The sequence below is a fragment of the Pyrgilauda ruficollis genome, unplaced genomic scaffold (assembly GCF_017590135.1).
Source record: "Pyrgilauda ruficollis isolate IOZ18807 unplaced genomic scaffold, ASM1759013v1 scaffold12, whole genome shotgun sequence".
Taxonomy (NCBI): Eukaryota; Metazoa; Chordata; class Aves; order Passeriformes; family Passeridae; genus Pyrgilauda; species Pyrgilauda ruficollis.
In genome coordinates this window covers 17,253,406-17,277,239 of record NW_024510321.1, presented here as the reverse complement: position 1 = coordinate 17,277,239, position 23,834 = coordinate 17,253,406, and the positions used below count along the sequence as shown (strand labels likewise).

The following is a 23,834-nucleotide window of genomic DNA, read 5'->3' as shown; positions in this document are numbered from 1 at the left end:
CAGCAATAATTGCTGAATATCAACTTAAAACTGCTGTAAATTTAAAAGAAAGTGAAGGCTTTCCAGCTTATCTTAGTTTTTCTACTTGTAGAATGCCTAGCTTATTTATAACCCATTTTGAGGTCTACGATAAGGTTTGAGTTGCAGTTTTAAACACCGTTAAATGCAACAGCTTAATTTAAAAAAATGCTATGTCAGTTACTGATTATTAAAAGAAGATACAAAGTTGGGATGCAAATTCAACACATTATATTGTTTTATATTAGAAGTAATTAATACATTTCGCTTTGGTGTCAAATAAAAAAATGCAGTCATGTTATAAGCACTTTGATTTAGCCTTGATAAAATTATCATGTTAATATTATTGAGGATAGTAAAGATCTAAACCCAAATGTGTTTTTAGGACTATGTCTGCCAAGCAAAAATACATTAGATCATTTATCACACATATGTACAAGACAGTATGGTGTGGTTTATTTCATTCAATTAACCTCAATTTTAACTCCTTTGATCTGTTCACTTTCAGTTAAAGAACTTTACAGTCTTTAATTTTAATAATACATAAAATTAATAACATGGATAATTTTACTCACAGTTCTGTTTATTCAATAAATTAAATACAACTTGACAGATATATATTGGAAATAAATATTTGCAAGGATAAAAAAATATTGAAGCACCATCCCTTTTTGATACTGCTTTTTTGTTTTTGACAGTCTGTTCTCTTTACATTTCAGACCCTGACCTACAGTGTAACTTTGAAAATGGGCTGTGCAATTGGGAGCAGGATGTACAGGATGACTTTGACTGGATCAGAGTACAGGGTCCAACCCCCACAGTTAATACAGGCCCATTAAAGGATCACACGACAGGCACAGGCAGAGGACACTACCTTTACCTGGAATCCTCTGAGCCACACCAATTCCGAGATAAAGCAGTTTTGCTGAGTCCTCTCTTCAACCCTTCTGGCTATGGAACCTGTGTTTTCCGCTTCCACTATCACATGTTTGGAAAAGAAGTTTATAAGCTGTCAGTCTTCCAAAGAACTGTGAGTAATGGTAGGGGATGGCTGTTGTGGTACAAGTTTGGAAATCAAGAAAACAGATGGATCAGACAGACCCTCTTCATCAGCAGTTCTAAGCCATTTCAGGTATGATCCTTCTAAATTTTGAAGTGTTTATTTGCTGCATCATAAAACATTGAGAGTATATAAATAACTGCACAATCTCAAAGCTATTTGTAACTGTCTAATCAATTTTGCTTCAAAATATTTTGTAGGGTTTTTTGAGGAAATACGTTAAATATTTTTGTTCTTGTGGTTACATTAAGTTTTCCCCCTAAACCACTTAATTTTAATATTTTGAATATGTGTTATTTAAAATGAATACTGTTGGGTTTTTTTTCCAATAAATTGGTGAAAAAATCCAAATCTACTACAAAATAGTTTGATTCATTAATTCTGTTCAAAAGAATATCCTCTGTTTTGCCTCACTTTTAAAGAGTTACAAATTAATTTTAATTATATAATACCAGAAAATATATCAATACAAAATATTTGGCTGCCAGGTTAGACGAAGGGTCAAAAATTTCTTGGAGAAATATATGATTAAAATAAGTTACAGCTATTTTACATTTTTCTCTTTTAAATATTGTATATACTATTTATCTTTGATTACATATGGTCTTTTTATTCCAGTTGGAATATTCTGCAGGGTTATTAGAGGAGACATTGGTTCACTCAATTGTCAACTGGTCCTAAAATTACCATTCTCCTCTCCCCCATATCATATTAGAAAGTGAAACATCTTCCACCTTCCCTTTAAATCCGACATAGTACATTTTTTTCTTTAGATTGTTCATTATTATTTCCAAAACACTATTTTTAAGTAAAGAGAAATTCTATCCCCTTTGGAGGAAAAGGCATTAATCACACTGTGGATGCAAAGAGGCACATGGAAGGAGAGCATTCATTTTCTGTCAAGACCTTTTGTAAAAACATAAAGGCATATAAACATAATGCTATCAAAGCCTCTTCCCCTTCCTCTTCCCCTTCCCCTTCCCTTTCCCCTTCCCCTTCCCCTTCCATGTTCAGTGGTTTATCCGAAGAGCTATAAACTTCTGTGTCCTGTATTTGACCTCCAGAGAGTTAGGAAGGTCTATTCAGTAAGTGAAATGCTTTCCACATGTTAGCGTTGTAGGGTTTTTTGTTGTACTTTCACAGTTCTTTGCAGGGAATTTCAAAGATCTTATATAATTTTGATCTGTTTTTGTTTTTCTCATAGTCATTTTTGAGGGCCATGAGGTGTAAGTTTGATTATTCTGAAGAAAGAGATCAAGATCTGATGCTCATTATTGTGTATTTTGTAACTTATAATGGAGTTTGCTGTGTCACAACCTACAACGCTTCAAAAGTCAGAAGTTTTGGAGAGAGCAAGTTGTGTCCTGTTTCTACTAACTTGCCAAGTGCTGATTGCTTTCCAATCTTTCTTTCTCTTTCCAAACTTTCTTTTAAGTGTATAGTGTTTAAATATACTATATTTGAAGTATTTCTACTGAGATTTGTACTCTACCGAGGCTGTGGAACAGCCTCTCAGTTGGTTTTAGGCTTTCTCCAGGCTGTGTAACTGTATTAAAGCTGTACCTTCTGTATTTACTACACTGTGTTCCCAACACCCCATAAACTTAGGGTTTCACTGCTTTCACACCACATGCTTAAAGTCTTTCAGATCACCTCAATTCTTCAAATTAAGTGTTTAGATTCACTTGAGAATGGATTTCTTTTTTTTTCATGAAAGTCTAAAAACTAACTAGTCTAAATAAAGATAGGATTTTAAAATCATTTTCTGGTCAAAATACAAGTCTTGGCTTCATATCTTTCTGTCTCTAACCAAAGCATCTTGTCAGCTCTTACAGGATTTTCAGAGATTCCTAGTGAATAGAAAATGTTAGACTTTAGGAGCAAGGATATTCCAAGTCTTTGTCAGTCAGACCTTCATTTTGCTTTTTCTCTTCTAAATGTGTGAGATAATCATACGTCTGAGATGTGTCCTCTTCCTCTTTCCTCCCTTTGTAAGTAGGTCATTTGTTGACCCCAGTCAGAGAAATAATCACTATAAATAATAAATCCCTCCCATTCGCATTTTCAGTTTATTTGCTGAGCATGAGAAGCCAGCTTTGGGAGTATATAAACAATTGTGCCTATACACCAATTCCTAGGAAAAGGAGGAATTGTCAGCCAAAAATTCAAAGCAGCAGAGAAATGCATTTGAGAACCTCTTGAAAGTCAGATTCTCTTTTGAAAGTTTTGAACTCTATAGGTATGAAACTCTAGGCCCTTTAATTGAATGCTCTGGCAGAAACTAAAAAGCAACAGCAGACTCTCTTGGCCCACACCCACTCCCAATAAGCCTCAGAATCTTAATTTTGTTGAGAAAGCTTTGTTCTGGCTGCCATTAAACCATGGTGACATTTGTTGCTGTTCTATCGGATGTTTTCCACCTGAGTGTTACATGTGACATCATTGAGAACAACGGGAGTAGCTGGAAGTGGAAAAGGTAAATTCAGAGCTAAACTATTTAAACAAAAGGAATGCAGTTTTCTGAGACAAAATTAAGCACCTCTGTCAAATACTACTACTGTCAAGTATTAAAAATAGTCCCAAATACACATGCATATAAAAATTTTGCAGCTTTATTGATCTAGAGTTTCTCTTCCTCTGCAAAGGATATTATCTGCAAGACATTGTACAATTTTCTTTAAATTGAAAAAATTCAAGCTGAAAATGAATTTCTTATAAATGATTCCTTTTAATTCTACGGGATACTTGTTTCAATGTGAAAAAACCCACTATCGAGTGTCCTTGGCTCTTTACTTGTTCTGCATTTATTTTCATCCTGAGGAGTTTGCTTACATGTCTTTTCTTTAGATAAATGCTTGAAAAGATAGCAAAAAGATTCTGTCCATGGTAACCTACTCATATTGATGATGAATAGTGTTTCCTTTATGTTCTTTGGAATAATCATATCTGTAATAGTTTCTGCTCAGAAGAAGGTGCAAAGGTTCTATTTTAACATTTTAAAAAAATTTACTCTCTTAGCTTGCTCTATTGATTAATATTTCTGATGAGACAGAAAAAGAATGATGATATGTGAAAAATGGCAAAATGCCATATCTCAATCCTTTTGGCAATGTTGTCTCCTTTTTGTCGTGATAGAAATCACACACCTATCATGTGTATCTTAAGAGACCTAGGGCAACTTTACAATATTGCAAAACATATTATTAAAAAAAGAATCATTATCTTTACCCCAATACAGTTATTCCCTTTTTGCTCATGCAGATTATACATTTTTCTCTGTAAACAAAGATGGTTATAGATCTTTGATACTGCAAAGTGTAAGTAGTACATTAGGGAGTCTATCATCATTTTGTGATGATTTTATAAAGGTCAGTTTTGCATTTTCTTCATTGGCTCTTATGAAATTTAAAAATGCAAGTACAATGTTTAAGTCCATGTTTAACTATTACTGCTATATTTGGTTTCATTACTAAAAATTTTACTATTCTGAATATCATATATAAAACCTTACTTGTCCTTTCAAATATAAAAGTTTCTCCATTTAAGTGTGAAAAATAAAGACCAAAATCAGAAGAAAATAAATAATACAAAATAACATTGCAATTAAGTAGATATAAAATGCATTTGGCAATTTCCAATTTTATAAGTGGTTCAGAAAAGTAAACAAAATATCCAGTATAATATTTTTAATTTTTTATCAATTAAGTATTAACTTAGAAAGTAATGGCATATTGATTGAAAATTAGAATGATACATTTGCTATGAATATAGAATAGCACTATGTTCTGTGAACACAAATATAAAACAATATTCTTTTTCCAACTATTATTTTTATCTGTTGTGCTATTTTTTTTTTTTTTAATATACAGGTACTCCTATTATGGTTTTTGTTATGACTTTGACATATCAGTTTCATATCAAATACATATGTAGTGAGCATACATCTTTTACATCCAGGCTCTTGCCATTCATCTTGTCAGGAGAGATAAGGAAGTGGTAAAAGTCATACCTAAGGTACTGAGCTGGTTGGGTTACAGTCACATAGGCTGTTCTGCTTTTTCTTCTCTATTCTTCCTTTTCTCTCCTCAGTGAGATGAGATAGCAGCTCTTCTTTGGGGGTTTGATGATCTCCTCTGCAGTAAGTGAAATGGCACCACAAAAATCACTCTTCAGTTATTTTTGCAATTCTTGCTGTTTTCTTGCAATTACTTTTCTGAGGAAAGAGAGGATGGATCAACACCCTCACCCTGCCAGCCATTTCTCTAATGAAAAACTCTGAATTCTAGCGGTAAATGGAAATATTGGTGCAATTTCATTTTTAAAACTATTTTTATAGTGGTTTGGGGTTCTGCTTCAAACAAGAGTCCACTGTGGCAATTTATGAGGGTTCAGAATGTAATGTATTTCTTTCATTAATTTCTAGTGGTGATAATTGCATTTCATACATGAATAGTGCAGGGAGACTTACAGAAAACTAAATACCCTTTTTACCAATTTAAGACAAGATAATGACTCACTAGTCTTCTTTGTTAGCTAAAATATCCCTTAAGTAAGAATGATTCCATTTCCTGCATAACAAGCATCAGAAGTATGGAAATTACAAATTTTAGATATTGTATCGCATTTCACAGCCCCTCAGAGAGAATATTCCAATAGGGATTGTAACAGCGACAGTTTTGTAGACTTACTTGTATGAATTTTTCAGTCTTCTGTAGTCATTAATTGATAAGCATCAGGCTGAAATTCTGGACTCATACTGGTGTATTCCAGAATATGTAGCTGATCAAACTTAACCAAACTTCTTTGCCTGCAACTTCTCTGGAAGAGTATGCATTACTCTTTATTGTCCCAAGGAGAACTGTTATTTCCTAGTGTGAAAAGCACAGGAAGAAAGAAAACAAATCAAAGTAATTGTGTATTTACCCTTATTTTTGGAACATTAAACTGGGGGAAAAAAAATTGGAAATGTTTGACCCTTCCTAAAGCACTTGGGTAAATAGTGTTCCTTTCAGAAAGAAGGTTGCTTGAGAACCAGAAGGAAGCAGAGAAACATCTAATCAGGTGTTACAGAGAAGCTTCATAGAGAAAGATCATTAATGATTTTTCTGAATAGACACAAGGGAGGTATTCTATGAAATCATCATATAACACAATCCAAGCAGAAAGAAATAATATTTTAGGATGGTCTGCTGTACAACTCATTTCAGGTGGATGTTTTGTATACAAGAAACTACAAACAAAGCCAATAAGTAACACAGAAAATTATCAGAAGCAAAGTCTGTTAAAGGCTAGAAGCACAATAACGAGGCTATGACCTCCCACCTGCCATACACTGCAAAGAGTCTGGGTGGAACCACCGTGTGCCAGGATGTGGCATTGCCGTGGGTGATGCCATCCATGGAGACACGCACTGAGCTGTGACAGCCTTGCCACTGCGCACTCTGCTGCACAGGGCTTTTGGTGCATTGGGAGGCTCACTCTCTTTGGTATTCCAGCTGTGATTTCAGATTTTCTGCAGCCACTTTTGCCCTTATTGAACCAGGTTTATTATTGTCAAGTGTTGTTAGCCTTCTGCCTTGATTTGATTGTCTACCTGCTTCCTTCTTCAGGGCCTCATTTCAGTGTATTTTGACATACCAGTAGGAGTTTGTTAATGTTTAGTTGGTCAGATACATATTTTTCATTAAAATCTGGTGTTGAAGCAGCTCTGAACTTATCAAGGACTTCTCTAAGACATTTATTACGTGTCTAATACCTACTTGTGATCATTTTTATGTTATTGCTTTTGATCCATTCCCTGCTAGTAATTTCCACACAAAGATTTAGAGAGCATGGATTTCCACTCAAAAAACAGCTTCAGTTTCAATTTTCAATTTATCAGTCCTCATCTTCCTTCTCCTACTCTTCTCCTTTGTACTTCCCCTAATAATCTGCTGAGATTAGTATTCAGGAATTCTCTTTTTTTCTTATTTTTTCCCTGTCCTTTAAATGTTACCATTTGCTTTTGTTCCACCTTACTCCTCCAGTAGTACTTCAAATAAATGGATATCTAGACATATTTGCTGCATCTCAGTAGGTCTTTTTCTGACTATTCTTCTTTGTTTCTGATCTGTATGTTGGCTTCTTTCATCCCTGATACCTCTTTACATATTGCACAATACTCTGTGGTTTTTACATTTACATTGTGCTGTTGGTTTCTGGTCTGTTTACAGTAATCATTCTCATTTTGTTTTCAGTGTGGCATTGTACAGCCTGTATCTTCAGGCAGGCCTGTTTTGTATATAGCTGTATATATATATTTTTTGTATATAGCTATATACAGTTTTGTATATAGCTGGGTCTGGAGCAAGTTTTTCTTAATTGGCTAATATGGACCTTTAAATATCCAAATGCACTGGAATGGGAAGAGACATCTTGCACCAGATAAAAGATTGCTTAAATTCTCATCCAACCTGACCCACACACTTCTCACCATCATTGTAAAAAAACTTCTTTCTTCAAGTCTAATCTAAATCTCTTCTCTTTCAATTTAAAATCATTGCATCTTGTCCTGTCAGTATAAGTCTGGGAAAAAAGTCTCTCTCCATCTTTCTCATGAGCCAGCTTTAAGTATTGAAATGCTGCCATAAGGTCTCCACATATCCTTCCTTTCTCTAAATTCAAGTCTTTCATACTATCTTCATAGGAGAGGTGTTCCAATGCTCTGACCAGTTTTTGTGGCCCCCCCTAGACCTACTCTTACAGGTCCATGTGGTTCTTATGCTGAGGAATCCAGAGCTGGGTGCAGTACTCAGGGTGTGGGCTCACCGTGGTGGGCAGTGGCAGAATCACCTCCCTTAACTGGCTGGCCACACTTTTTGTATTAAGCACAGGGCAAAGCCTGCACAATCCTGCAAGTTATTTAAACAAAAAAAGGAAAAAAGACCAACCAACCAATCAATCAAGCAAAAACAATAACCAAATACCCAAACCCAAAAAAAATTGTTGTTGTCCTATGTGTATTTAACACTCATGCCTTTTTAAAATGTGTCTTGGCAGGTGAGATGTGCAGAGACAGTTTCAGGATGTCTGAACTGTGCAGAGGTTGCTCTGTCAGGCCAAATTGTGTGGATTAGTCCAAGTCTCTCCTGTTGAAGTGCCAGTGTCTTTTGGTATGGCAGCTCTAATTCTTGCACTTGTAGGTCCTAAGCTCTCCACCATGTCCCATCCTCACCACCAGCCTCAAGGGGCTGTAGAGGGCCAGGAACAAAAGATGACGTATCTCATGTCCATCTCATGTTCATACTTCATGCAGAGCTTGTATAGGCTCTAGTTTGGGCAATTCATGCTCAGGTTTCCTAACTAGTCCACAATCTAGGTCAGAAACAGCATACACGTAAAGTGGATAATGTGGGAACCAAGGCACTTGTGGGAAGGGGTGAAAAATAACCTTAAGACTTTGTGGTTAGTGGTGAACTTTGTGTTGATAGTGAAGACTATTCAATACCTACATTATGAAGTGAAATACAGAGAATTTTCATGCTGAAAGTGTGTGTGGTACAATGCTGTATATTTGAAAAATAAGTAGTGTGAGTTATTAAAAAAGTAATTCCTAAACAATGGTTTTGCCATTTTTGATAAATGGATTTCAGAACACAGAAAGCTGTGGAAACAAGGAAATTACATGAGAAATCAGGAAAATACATTGTATAAACCTTCAGAGAACACTTTTTGGCTTAGTTCAGGCGTTTTGGAAAGATAGAGGCCTTTTGTTCAGTGCTATCAGAATACTAAAGAGGTAATCCACTCTAACAATAGAAATAATTGATTATTTGTACTATTGTTTTATTGATATTCTGTGGAAAACTTGTCATGATATCATCAAGTCACAACATGTGCACATAGGGGACAAGGAATACGAATTTCTAATCTACCTTTAATAATACCTTTTCCAGTGAAAATTATATTCTTAATTTCATGTCTGTCATTTCCTTGCAATTTGTTTTTTATTGAGAGGGGAGAGAACAAGGGGGCCAGGGTGAGTTCTTTTTACCTTTTTTGTCCCCATTTACATGCAGGCTGCTCAAAGGAAATCACATAAATTAAAAATAGCCTTTTTATTCTCTACTGTACTGTCAAGTTCTGCCCATGTTTTAAATACGGAATACCTGAAGTAATGAAAAGTTTTCACCATCTTTCAGAATGTACAGCCCACTGAAAAACTGTGTTGGGCCATTTCAAGGGACATCATGTAAGACAGGAATTTTGTTTCCCTGAAAATTAAGAGTGCTATTTCACATTTCCTATTGATATTACTATATTACTTATCAGCAACTGCTGAACAGGAAAATAAGACTTGGATACCTTTTCAAGGAGAAGGAAAATGTTAGTGACTTTTGTCTCATGGCTTAACTGGATCTAGAAGCCATCTTTGAAAATATAACAGGAAGATCACAGGAAAGCTGTGCTTTGTTGAAGATTTAATTAAATTTCCTTCCATAGGGCTATGCTTTGTATCAAGCAGAGAGTTTAAAAAATAATTTTTACAATCTTTCTGGTTTTTGAGTATGCTTATAGCAGTATTAAGAAACAATGTAGAAATCTACTCCCACTGAAGTATGTGTCAAAACTCTCATTAACTGTAATGAACACAGGATTTCATGTCAACCCACATGTTCTGGTGATATCTCTATGTTATTGTTTCCTTACTTTGGGAGGTTAAGGCCATGTGCATGGATGTAGGAGCAGCAATTCTATATAACTAAGTCAGGAAAAACCCTTTGGGTCAGGAAAGGTCCAGATCTTTAGGCAGAAGGTCTAATAGCAATCCCTCTGCTCACTAGCATTTGCTGCTGAACAGACAATTGACTGTTTATTACCACAAGTGTACTTACAAGCATTGAAAAGAAAGCAGTCAGTGCCTCCTCTTAGGATGCTCCTTATCTCAGCATGGAAGAATTGCCTTTGCAGTAGGCACTGCAGAGATCAGATAAAAGTCTATCCATTCAGCCCAGTGCAGACTTGCCTAGACAGAGATGTGAAGATGTCATTCTGCAGCCCCTTATATCTTGGTATGCTCTACTGTACAAAAGGGAGGGACAGAAATAGGTCATAACAAGTCATCCTGGTCAATGTGGGACACTTTCAGGACCATAAGTTCCAGGTGTTTGATACAGTAACTCAGCCAGAATCCTGGGGTTTTCTTGTTTGTTTGTTTGTTTGTTTTACTTATTTCCATATAAAATCTGAGGAAAACTGTGTTTAGGAGAAAAGAAAGCAGACTTTGTATATCCTTGTAGATTAAGTCAAAACTAACCATGAACTTAAGGTGGTTTAAATATAGTTTCATAATTATAATTGCTATATAGATGTTTCTCAAATGGACAGGCTAAACATGTTGTTTTAAAAACCTAGAAATCTCAGAAAATTTTTGGCACTGACAATATAGTACTTCTGCAATAATTCTTCCAGTGCTAATATCACAGAATGACAGCAGGATCTTTTCTCTGGAATGAAGTTTTGTGATCTTAATACAGGAATGCAAAGACTCTGGGAATATGCAGTTATTAATACCACCAATATCTCTGAATAGTCTAAAACAGGATAGAAATGTGATTCATCCCTGCACTTTAGAGAAATGCTGTGAAAAACATCATAAATCAGCATGAGGGTTCACAAGCTTATAGCGAAGTGTGATAAAGTGCTTTACTGAACTAGAACTAGTGTTTTCCAGTATCTTGTAAAACCAAGCACTGTAAAACATCAAATATTTGACACAAGATTTTTCATATTTGATGTGTGTAACCTTAAGAATGCTGGTAACAATTCATTTGGACACCTGTGTGAAAGGACTTTTTTTCAGCTTTTGGAGTCTTGAGACATTAATTTCTAAAGCATTTTAAATGGTCATAAAGAAAGGGGCTGATGAGTTTGAAGAAGGGCAGTGTGATCTTGAGCTTTTCAGTGGGTATGATTTAAACAATGTGGTGACCCAGTGTTGATAATCTTTCCAGAAGTTGATGGCAGGTCTCCACTTGTGATTGCTTTTGGGGTTAGAAGGGTTCCATGCAGCACATAACAGCTCTGTTTGCCTAAATCATTCCCCCCAGGTTAGAGAAAGCTGGAACAGACTGTGACAACTCATGCATACATTTTTTTTCCTAAGAAAAACCATTTTGCAGAAGGTACAGAGGAATATTTCAGTGCCACATAAACAGAATGCAGCTAGTGGACACTTAAATGAGAGATTGGGGGAATGATCTCAAGTCCACAGTGCCTACTCCTTTGATGGCAGCTGAGGAAACAGAGAAACAAAGCCAAGGAGGAATAAATCACCTTGTTTGGACTCATCAAAGCAGTACAATGTCTTATTTGACATGAAATAATAACTACTCAAAAAATCAAAATCAAATCTAAATGTCTCTTTTTTTTTAATAAAACTTTTTCAGAAAGAATTTCAGAAAGAACTTTCTTGGCAAGTTTCCCTTTTAATGTGTATATCTTGAGAAATTATTATATATTATAATGTTCATGCATTCTTGAAAGAATCAATTTACAGTGAAGACTTATGAACATTGGATGAAAATATTTTAACAAAAAGGAAGATTTGAAGCTTCGTTCTGTGGTTTGTGCTTTGTCTGTAATTAAAAGTTCCATCACCTCATAAGAAATTTATTGTTTTTTTGAAGAAAAGTTATTATACATTATTATACAATTTTCTTTATTAATCCCTATGCATTAAAACATAGGGGTAGTTTGCTGCAGAGATATGCAGATATGACTTTGCTTTCAATAAGTTACAAAAAAATTGTTACGGAAAAGTGTTTTGTCAGTTATTTGTGTGGTTCTTTCCTGTTCAAACCAAATCACACGATTTCTCACCAGAAATCATGGAGGAAACCTAATCTAAATTACCATGCTCTAACTGGAAATAAAAATCACTAAATAACCCTGTTGACACCTCCTGTGACAAACTTCAGTTACTGTTTGTCTAAATTACAAGTTGAATGCATTAGAACAAATATCACTATTTCCTACACATTTGGAAACCCTCAGAATTTTTAATATTCCACAGTTTTTGAAATTAATTCCATTCTATCTTAAACTATGCTTGTATAGAAATTAAGATTTTACTTTGGTTACCTTCAGTGGGAATTGGCTATTGACAGAAATGAGCATTGCTGTAAAAATTGAGCATTTGTACAGAACAATATTATCCATTGTAATTCCTCTATTAAAATTTCTCATAATGTCGCTCCGCTCTTCAAAATCTTATTCTGTTCAAAATCTTAAGGGAACATTCTTTCTATGTACACAGAATGTCATTCTAATGCAGTTTGCTTTCATGGAGCTGGGTTTTTTCCTCTCTTTTCTTTATGTCAAATACCTTTTGATACCTTTATAGATTTCATTAAGTCTCGAAAACATGAAATTGGGAACTGTTTATTCTTATTCAAATAATAAATGTGATGTGAAATGAATTTCACAGCAGATGAATTTCCCAGAGGTTGCTTTATAGTATCTTATGAAATTTGCAGAATTATGTCTGGCAAATTAATACAAGTGGTCAAAGTTTAACCACAGCTGCAGAGAGACCATGCCCTGTACTGAAGCTCTAAACTCTTATTTTCAGTTTTAAGTGTACACCTATGCCACTATTACATTTTCTGTGTTGCTAATGAGTTCGTGCTGTATTTCAAAGTATCACACTCCCATGTGCATAGATAAATGTAAAAAAAATAATGTGGGTGGAGAGATTTTAAACAACACAACCGTAATGATAATCAATATAAGGGTATTCTGAATTCAGTTCCTCTTAGAGAACTGTGTCCTGTCACTTCTAACTTTGGATATATTTAATTCTTTTAAAAACATATTCCTGCTTAAGGTGTAAGAGAGCATCTTTCTTGGAGGAAACTTTGGTGGAAGATGCTATATAAGGATACCCTCAGCCCCTGTGTCTGTCAGGACTGGGGACATGGGCGCAGGTGGATTTGGAGACTGAAGCTCCTTGCACATTCAGCAGCGACATCCACAAGTGCACAAACCAATCCCATAGAAAATTAGTGTAGTTGTGAGGGTATTTGTGTTTATCTTAGAAATAGCTGTGTAATTAAATAAACTTGCTGCCTCTTTTTCTAAATTTGAGAAAATTAGTAAGCAATTAATTGCAGGTAGATAGTCATTCACTTTGAAAACAAATTGAAAATTATATTTAAATTGCTGTGTGTTTGCCAGCCAAAATTACAGTGGAAGGAAATTTGTCATTTTGGAATAGTAAGTTTTCTTGCATGGCTTTTCAAATAGTAGATGTTTTGGTTTGTCCTGTTTCCCATTTCTAACCATTTTATTGCTATTGGTACCAGTACTGTAGCATTCTCTCCATTTTAATCTAAAATACACAAAAGCCTGGGGTAGTATTGTAAAGAATATTTGTAGGTATCCTGAGGGAAAAATAAGAATCCCATACTGCTGTGAGAGCAAGAAAAAGCAATGCTGTCATTTATTATTGTCGTTCACATGAAATATATTTTGTGCTAAAATGGCCCATCTGGAGCATATCCATAGTAGGGGACATTTACCTGTCTTCTTCTAGCATACTCATTTATTTTGTTTAATGGACATAATATATAAATGAAGTGTAATCATTTTTATTTACTCTAGTGATGTCAGCATCAGTAATAAATCTACAATTCACATGCAACTTCAAAATAGCAGAAACAAATTTGTCAGTGGTAACATATTTAGACTGATATTATTCTTTTACTTTTACAGGGTTAAGGCCATTCCTTGCATCATTTAAGTATTTTTCCCTCCTGGCACAGCATAATAAATTTCAAGTGTAATGTTTAAAAGGTCTCCATACATATCATATGAAAAATGGTTCTTGTTCAATATAACCTTTCTCTATAAATAAATTGCAACAAAAATAGTAGAACAAACAGTACTCTGAAGCAGAACCATCATATTTTTGCCACTATTTATCCTTCACTAATGTGTAGGAATTTTTTACTTAAGTGAGAAAAAAACTAAAAAAAATACATTAGAAATTTTATACAGCATTTCTGAAAGTGAATGTGTGTGTAGCATGTAAAATAAGGATTTAAAACAATGGCAAAGAAATAACAGTTTTTGAACTCTGTTGGATCAGCAAAAACATATTTTTTTCAAAGTGTGTGGTTTGAGAAGGCTTTATTATTTTTATAAATAGGGGTTTATTATTTAGTTAAACTAAGAATACTCTTATCAAATCTTTCACTAATCACCTGCTAGATATTTATCACTCAGCGACAGACAGAAGAGAGGAGGTTTCTCAGTCTTCCAGAGAGTATTTCACAAACACCAACTTCTCCTATTCCCTGGTAGTAGAAAATAATGAAGCAAATACAGCATTGACAAGTTTGATGAAACAGTAGAATTTTTTTCTTTAAAAGGTTCCTTAGCTCATTTCTTACCTGCCTAATTGCCTTCATCACACCTTAATTTGTGTGAGTCTATAATTTTTTTTCCATGAATGGTATTATATTTAAGCATGATTAATGTTATTCCAATAAGTACCAAAGGAGGTAATCATAATATGCCACTCATGATAATGTCTTGCCATCATTTTATATCACAGTGATGTTTCAGTGAATTTACACCATTGTGAATCCAACCATTCTGTTATGGTTCACTATGATTAATGTGACCACCAGTGAAACCTGATAATAATTAGTTGCTCTCATAAATTGTTATTAAATAGACTGTATCCCCCAGAATAAATTTAATCTCATTTTAAGTGAGAAACATGCCAAATGACTCCTCTATCAATTACTAAGAAATATTTAATAAGAAGTGGAATTCTACTATACACTGAAAACTGCTTTTGTAATTCTTGTTTTCCTAGATTTTGGTGAAAGGTATCGTAGGAGATGGTTTCACCGGAGACATTGGACTCGATGATGTGTCTTTTCTGGGCTGTACTCTTTACCATGGTAAGAGTTGGAATGCACATCTCCAAGCTGTGAGCTGATTTGTTGCTGTCATTTGTAAATATTGTTATTAGAAAAGTAAAAACCAGGTTAAATTGTGAGTCAGGAAATCCAGATTTGTTCCTCTGCTCCTCAGACTCTCATATCCAGGCATCAGGACAAAATAGGTTCTGCTGTGCATGTAATGTCCAAAAGAGATCCTTAGTGAGAAGGGTGCAGATTCCGTACTCTTTTAGATCTTGACTCCTAGAAGGTAAAAGAAACTTAGCTGTGTGTAAAGGAACTGAACTTTCATTCCTCCAATTCAGTTTGATACAGCTTTCCACCTCCCCCTAATAATTCTTAATGTATTTACTGTGCCAATTGCTCTCACGTGACAGCACACAAATAGTTCAGGTGATAGAGCAACCTGTTGTCAAAAGTCATTGTTACCAAGGGCAGAACAATCTCTACAGAACTGTAAAATATTATATCCCAAAATACATATACTTCAAGACACCAGACTCAGGATGTGAAGCTCACCACAGAATAGATTTTAAGGGAGCTGCTGTCATCTGCAGCAGGCATTGCAAGGTTATATATGGTGTGACAGTTGCTCTAAAGTCATGAAAGGGCTGTAGAGCAGCAAACAATTTAAAACAGTGTCTGAATATTAGTATCCTAGCACTTACTCTAAAACACCCTAGTGTAGATGCATTTTGTTCTGCTACTCCAAAAATTTCTTATAGATATAATTAGTTCTACAAGGAATATCAAATGTGTATAGTATTTATTTTGCAGATAATTATCTAGTGTTTTACCATATTTATACAGGATAAAGCAGTTATTACAACATTTTGGATATGAAGGCTTTTTGTAAATACTCAGTTAATGGATTGAACCTTATGTTCAGGGAATAAAATCTTAAAATAACTAATCAGAAAATCCATACATAATTTCAAATTAGTTATGAAGACAATTTTAAAACTAAACAAGAAATTGGAAAACATAGAAGGTCAGAGTTTCAAATTTTATAACTAAGAAAAAAACCCCTTATTGCGTGTGGAAAGATAAATTGAAAATAGTCAAGTATAATGGTGGACAGGAATGAGTTTCTGTATATTTTTAAAATTGAGAGCAATTTTTGAGACAGTCTAGGGTCCTGTCTCAATTTTATGTCCTCCATGCCATAAAATTATTAAAAAAAAAAAAAAAAAAGTCAGAGACTGTGGGATTAGCCTGCAAAATGGACTACAGCTATGGCTACTCCACCATATTTAACACCAGTTGGATCAGGTTGAAAAAGCAGGGTTCCCCTGTCCCTGCACACTACAGTCAAGCACTGCCCAGTTGCCCTAGCTCCACTTTAAGTGACCAAATACTGACAGGGAGAGATGGGCTTGATAGTAAAGTCTCTCCTAAGTAACATAAAAGATGTTGAATCTTTTGAATCTTGAGTCTATTGCTCCAACACATCATTCGAATGCCCTGAACAAAGGCTATTCAGTGATGCTTGCTCTGGACAAAATGGTACTCAATAAAGTATAGAAAATAAATTGTTTCAAAACAGAGGAAGTATCAGATCCTCCTTTCTTTTCAGGTGTTGCGAAGGCTATGGTTATTCAAAATTTCTTCTTCTATTTCAGTGTAGCAGGAGCAAAGCCTTAAATGTGGCATTTTTATTAAAAAAATTCTGACCAATAAGGTCCTTGCTGTTATTCTGAGTTGTAGATAAATATATCATTTCATACAATTCTTACTTCAAAATATTCCTTCCCCTAAGTCTTTTGTTTGCGTTTTAGGACATTTTGAGAATATCATTAATTTGACTGGAAAATAAATTATTTAATTTCATAGGTTTGCTTTCTACCCTACAAAATAGAAATGGGTAATTTATTATCAGTATTAGTGCTTCAGCCATCAGGGATTTAAAAAAAAATCCTTGCTATCCCAGACAAATTTAATATGAAAAGTCTTCACATGTAGTTTTTAATTAACTCAGGTGTATTGCTCAGGTGCATTGTGCACTACAGCTAATAATTTTATAAATTATGAAATTTTGAAAAGGAGTTTTATAATGGAAATTCCTTTTATGGACAAGAATAGCAAAGGTTTTCAAGAAAAGAAAGTAAGCTTGAAGAAAGGTGCTTAATAAAGAATAGGAGGACAAAAAAGGACAATTGATTTGAAAGAAGTGGTAATGAGTTTGAATGAAATATAAAGGAGGTGGTGGAACAAGGTTGTGACCTCAGAATAATTTCTCTAATGAGAAAATAATTTTTTACAGCGATAAATTTACAAGGTAAGAAGGTTACACAGTAATTTCCACAGTCGCTTGTAGTAATCAACATGTTGAAAACCCCCATTATCATCTGAATAATCTGTTAGCCTTGGTGCACAGGAAAAATCAGTTTCTGTGATTGCTGTGTGAGTGTCAGCATGAGTTTTTTGAAATTACTTGCAGGTTTAATCCAAATTTGAAAGACTGGCAAGAGGTGTAAATCTTGCAAGTGTCAAAGATTATATGGATGGTGTGACAAAACCAGTGCTTTCCCCTGGGGAAAGCTCCAATTCAGCTCCTGCTGAACAACATTTCAGCTGTCCAGGCATGATTCCAGTAAAGCCATAACCTGGAAAAGGGGGGCAGTGGCAAAGGGAGAAATAATTATGGAGCTGAAATCCCTTAGTCCAGGTGCTCAACATCCTCTTGGCTCCTTTTTCAAAGGATACTTGCCCACTATTTCTACAACGACTTCAGGAACTTCAGTTCCTGCCACGCTCCCCATGAACAACTGCACAGAGAAGGAGTTTGTCTGTCAAGCCTCTGGCCACTGCATCCAGATGATCCAGAAGTGTGATTTCAGACCTGACTGCTCTGATAAGTCTGATGAATCAGCTTGTGGTGAGTGGATCAAATTCTTTGCACCTTACTAGTTTGTGGGTCTTAAACACATTGCTTTAGCAGCTCTATCTTATCTACGCAGTTTGATATTAGCACCTAGATGCTATTTTAATGTGATTTTCCCCAGGAACATAATAATGTTTTACTCTTAATATGTGTGATGTAATGCACTTTCTGCCTTCTGATTCAGACTCAACATTTCAATTCAACTTACTACTGAAATATGGTAGGGGAAGGAATCCTCACTTCCCTAATGGCTGGTAACCATACATGACAATTTTAAGTGAACATATTTTTTTTAAATGTTCACTAGTCCAGACTGGAAGAGAAAAACTTTAGAGTTTCATCTTTGGGGTGGACATCTGGGAGAACAGTAACCACTTCTTAACTACTTAAATGAGTATGGGTTTTGTTTCGTTGGTTGGTTGTTGGGGTTTGCTGAAACAAAATTGTCTCAGCATCAGCAATAATTGTGAAATTCAGCCTACTCCACGCAGAAGTGAGTTCCAGCCTGTAAAGCTCTGATAGTCTATGGGACACTGTAATGGACAAGGTCCGCACATGATGCCCATAAAGATCTAAGACAATTGTTGGTTGCTTCTGAGTCACAGCAGCTCACACTGTAGCATTTTAGAAGCTGTTGATGACTTCCCTTTGCCTCAAAGAACAAAGTACTTGAAAGTACCAAAGCCAGTTAATGAGGGGGACAGACATCTAGAGACAGTGACCTCTTCAGCCTTTGCAAGCAAAACTATTGCCATTGAAAATGAAAACTCTGAATTCATTACACACTGTGAAGGGAATTCAGTCACCTCTCTCAGGGCTGAGGGCTCAGTGAGAATAAGTATCATTCTCTCCCTATATCTATTTCCTATGTGGGAATAACTGGAAGAAATGAATCTGATGTTTAAGTGCCACAATAGTTTCCTATAATGTGAAAAAACACCAGCCACTGAAATCTTGCCCTGAAACATAAATACAGAGCCCTCTGAATATTTCTCCCCTCAAAACATTATCTTACAAAACATATTTTTCTTCTAAGTGAGATAAATACTGCAGAGAATACACCTTTACATATTTGCTCTCTCTGAGGTCTCCCATCACTAAGATGGGAATTTATCACTTAAATGACAATGCTGGACTAGGACTTAAAAATGTCCAAACTGAAACAGAAATATGATCATAGGAAGGTGTTATCTTTCTCAGAGGCACTTTAAATATAATGTTTACAAAGCATGTTAAAAAGGGGAATAAGCATTTAATGCAACTCATCATTCTCAGGAAACATCACAAATCTTCATATGGGCAACCCGTGAGATCACGCTGGCTGCAGTTTTCTTCTTTAGTGAGGATATACAACCTATAAATCAAAATTCACTCTCTCTTTAGTCTACCATTTTTAGCCTTCAAGGAAGGAAGCATCAGGCACATTCTACCAACAAACCATGATTTCTTGATGCAGCATTTTTTATGGGTTCATGAGTTAAAATAAATTCTTGTTTTCCTCGCACAAGTCTCACTGCAGTCACTTAAACTTAAGTGTAGTAATATGTTCCAAAGTTCTGGAGAGTGACGACCCAACTTGGACCATGTGTTGGAGAATAAATATTCACAGCAGAAATGGAAAATAAAATTGGTTTCTTTACCCTAAGTAGGGTCAGTAATGAGCTCACTTTGATGCTCAGGAGACAAAAACTCTTTGGTAGGCAGCTGCATTTTTTTTTTAGTAAGACAACAAAACAGTATTTGATACCAATACCAAATAGATGCATTTTTATGTAACTTTCAAGTTTTGTAAGGACGGCTTGAAATCTGGTTTAGAGTTTGGTTTTTTTTTTTTTTAGAGTTATGGTCATGGACTTTGTAGAAAATGTACAATGATTTGCTAATGTCATCAGTCTATGGGACTGGAGACAGACCCATACAGCAGCCCACAGATTCTCAGCTGATGAATTTTACAGGAATTTCTGTGTATATTACATGACAGATTATTAGAATTACCTGAAAGGTGGTCAGAACTCACACGAAGGTAGGTACTGAGGTGCAAAGGAATTGGTATATTTCCAAAATTAGAATCAGTCTAATAGAGGAGAAAATATAAAATTCATGTTTTATTTGTAAGGAAAAAACTTTGCATGTTAGTAATGTGTCAGTGTTCATGGATACTATAAATTGAATCCTTTTTATTTCCCTGTTGCTTTTTTTGGGTTGTAACATGAATTAATGATTTTCAATTTTTATATAAACATGAGTAATCACTGTTAATCTCTAAAGTTATGGAAGTCTGTGACTTTGAAGATAAAGACCTGTGTGGATGGCATCAACCAGCCTTGGAACAGATGTCAGGAAATTATTCCATACTTACCACAAAGACATTCAAGTGGCAACTTGGAAGAGGAGCAAATCTCTACCCTGAGGAAGAACAACACTGCCCACTGACCGATCATACTACGTGAGTACAGTTTTTCAGGTGTATGAGTCTCTTCTAGAATGTGTGATTTTAACCACATGTAGATTGTCAAGGGGAAAACTGCTGCATTTCCAGTTTTGAAGCAGTTTACTGATTTATTAATGACATGTAATTAACTGACAATAGGTGAGGTAGGTATGCGGGATCAATACTACAGATTAATCAAAAATTAAAAATCATTATTAAGCAGGTAAAAATTTCTAAACATCTTTCTATAAGTAACTCCCAAAAGTTTCAGTACCTCCCCATCTAGAGAAACATGCACGAGGGTATATGGAGTACAAGCATGTTGCCCCTTATGGGAAAGCAAGTTTGGAAGAGGTGGCTGCTCCAGCATTACCCTCCTTCCAGCAGCCCCCACTGCCAGACCCAGGGGGACTGCTGCTCTCTCTGCTCTCTGCAGTGCTTGTGGCACCAGCGCGATGACCTCTGGCATGTCAAAACCAGATGTTGACAGCATTATCAATTCCTGCTATTACAAATTTTCAACCTACTTTTGCACTTCTTTTCAAGCTGGCTTCTCTTTTGGAAGCTGGCTTTGTAATTAATTTGGCGCTGCTTAATTTAGTTCATTGTGGTCGTCTTCTTGATCAGTTTGAGGTGAATACCTTCTCAGTCTTTATTCGCACAGAAAATTTATGGTCACTTTTCTACCTTACTAGCTATCGTTAGTTGTTAGCTGTTGCTTCCGATTTTGTTAATGCTATTTTTAGCTGTTGCTCTTACATCAGCAGTTTCACCCAAGGGTGAGCTGTACAAGTTAACACAAAATGCCCTGTGAATTCTGCACTCATTTAGTATTTAACTAATGAAGTTCAAAACTACTGTAGTTAGAGCTAACCTCAGTTTAGCTGGTATTTTTTTTACCAGTTCTTTTTATTTTACCATTTTTCTGATTAATCATATAAGTTCATGTTAAAATTCAAAATAGTTCTATTCTCTCAGTGAAAATTTGTAAATTAATGTCACATTCTGGGTGGGTTGTTTAAGATAGTTACTAGCTCCTTAGAGGATACTCCTTTGATTTATCTCAAGGAACAAAAATAAGCTTTTCTGCATGAACATTTAAATATTTGAGGTTTTTTGTTGTTTTTTTTTTTAATCAAGTGAGAAATGTGTTTTAAAAAAATGCATTAATTCAATGTATTCCAGTTAAAAGTAACTGTAAGAGTTGTTGAAAAAAAGAATCCCTACAGGTAACTAGAAAAGGTATTGAGTACAATCCATTTGAAATGTTATGCAACTTCGTTAATAAGAAAATTTCTCTACAGTGTAATTACTCTGAACAGAAAAATACTTGCCTGGTTCTAGTGACATGTTTAGTTTCTGTGACAATGGCCCATAGAGTGCAAAGATGGTCTTTAAATTAAGACCACTTCAACAAAGTCTTTGCTGTATTGCTATTAGCTTAAAATGACATTATTTTGCATTTACTCAACCTGAATTTCTATCGCTATTAAAGAGTGGACTAAATATGTTCGCTTCACTGTGTACTTCATTAAAATTACTGTATTTTTGCAAAGATCCCAAAACAGCAGTACCAAACTCAAAAAAATCATTCAACAATAGCAAAGAATTACAAGGCTGTCAAGCTGCTTCTAGGTCTCTACAGTATATATGAAAAGGAAGTGTATCCCATAACAAAAACAGAGCAACAGTTTACAATAAATTAGCTGTCAAAACCTTCATTGACTGCTCTTTAATTGTTGTTTATTAGCCAATACCAGCCCTGTATGAGTACTTAGTAAATCCCCCCCAACCTTTCCAGTGCAGGTTTACCTTGGCACAGTGATACATGCAATTCTATTACTGCTTTTCAACATATTTTCAAGGTTTAATGCAACTAACAGTATATTGAAAAGGACTGATGAAAAGAGAAAGTAAATGATCCATAGAGATTGCAGTTTGCAGGCAGCTCTGTAATGTATTGCTCTTGTGATATTTCACATGAGATGCAGTTTGGTTCTGTGGTTTCCCCCTTCCCTTTGTTTATTGGCCTATAGAGAAGTACAGAAGATAGATGCTTCCAAATTACCGCAGGAGATGCAGAGCAGCAGTTTTATTGAATTAAAACCCTGCAACATTTTGTTTTATTTTCTCATCCATTTTCCCCAAATTTCCACTAGTTAGATGAGGCAAGCTGTGTTGCTGTAATCCTGTATGTTTGCAAATTAAAATAAAATACGCAGGACTATGTACAGAAATGTTTGGATTCATTCTGATGCAAGAGTAGTTTGCAATGCAGCTTACAATGTGTTCTTTCAGCAGAAATACCTGTGAATACTTGTAGTCAAACCATCTGCCTCCCCAGAATAAGTACTTGTGCTAGCCACATGCAGGCTGGTGAATTGTGAGTTGAAGGTGTGAGTCTTTGAAGCTGTAATTACATTAATTAAGTGAAAGTAATTACTTTGGAAATAGAGGGAACAGCTTGTATGTGTATATAGAAACCAAAGGCTGGAGGAATGGAAGCTGTTATGGGAGTCTGCCATTGGAACCTGGCTTGAGCTAGAAAAAATCTGCCATGTGTTGTGCAAAGGGCTGGGTGACATTGGCACTGTGCACTGCAAAGAACACCATTCATATTCAAATGTAGAGCTCCTGTGATGTGTTTCCCTACTTAGCAAATGGTGTTCTCTATTGCAGTTACGTTTCTAAAAGCTGCAACAATAAAAGTATCCATTTGTGTAGGCTTAAACAAGTGTATTAAATTGACACCAGCAAATGGATGTCTATTAATTTATTTCATTTTTAAACAATCTGGTTCGTGATGTAGCAAATTCTCTGACATTATTAATGATATTTGGTTACAACTGTTAATTGAAAACTTTGTAGTTAATTGATATGATAATTCATGCATCAAATCTAATAAATCAAAACAAAAATGGATGCAGAGATAAAACGAAGCTGACATGATAATAATTGCTGTGTAAATAGTTCCCCTGATAAACATATTTTTAATACATCTGTCTTTTGTGTCTTCTTTTCAGACAATCTTTATCAGAATTCAGGAGTATTAGGAAAATTAAAGTTTTAAGTAATATGCTTTAGCCCAGCAGTTTTTTCAGCAGTCAAGAAATGTTTAAAATTTGAGAATCCAAAAACTTCAAAAGAGGAGAAAAAATTGTTAAGTATTGTGGGTCTTTTTCCTTGGGGTTTTTTGTTTGTTTGTTGGTTGTTGGGTTGTTTTTCCTTGTGTGTCCAACATGAATACCAACTACTTTTAAGAATACGCTAATGGTGAGAAATTGTTTGCAGGATAATGTCAAATTATTTCATTGCAAGCAATCATCAGACTTAATTTTGTACAAAGAAAGAGAATATACCCAAAATATTTTTTACCTCTTGTGTTAGGATGTCAGAGCATGGGATTAATCTCGTAATGAAAATAAATTAAACTGTGAATAATTTAATCATTTTGTGTAGGTAAAACTTTGCTTATATTTGCCTCATTCT

The 23,834-nt window shown here is 35.1% G+C and overlaps 1 protein-coding gene across 1 annotated transcript in view; it reads left to right on the top strand.

The window, feature by feature from the left end:
• Positions 1–23,834, top strand: part of MALRD1 (MAM and LDL receptor class A domain containing 1) — a 234,716-nt gene that overhangs the window by 60,865 nt on the left and 150,017 nt on the right. Inside the window, exons 17-20 of the mRNA XM_041489150.1 lie at positions 738–1,150; positions 14,943–15,030; positions 17,732–17,908; positions 20,183–20,360. Coding sequence (XP_041345084.1) covers positions 738–1,150; positions 14,943–15,030; positions 17,732–17,908; positions 20,183–20,360 — 856 coding nt within the window. The remainder of the gene's footprint in view (positions 1–737; positions 1,151–14,942; positions 15,031–17,731; positions 17,909–20,182; positions 20,361–23,834) is intronic.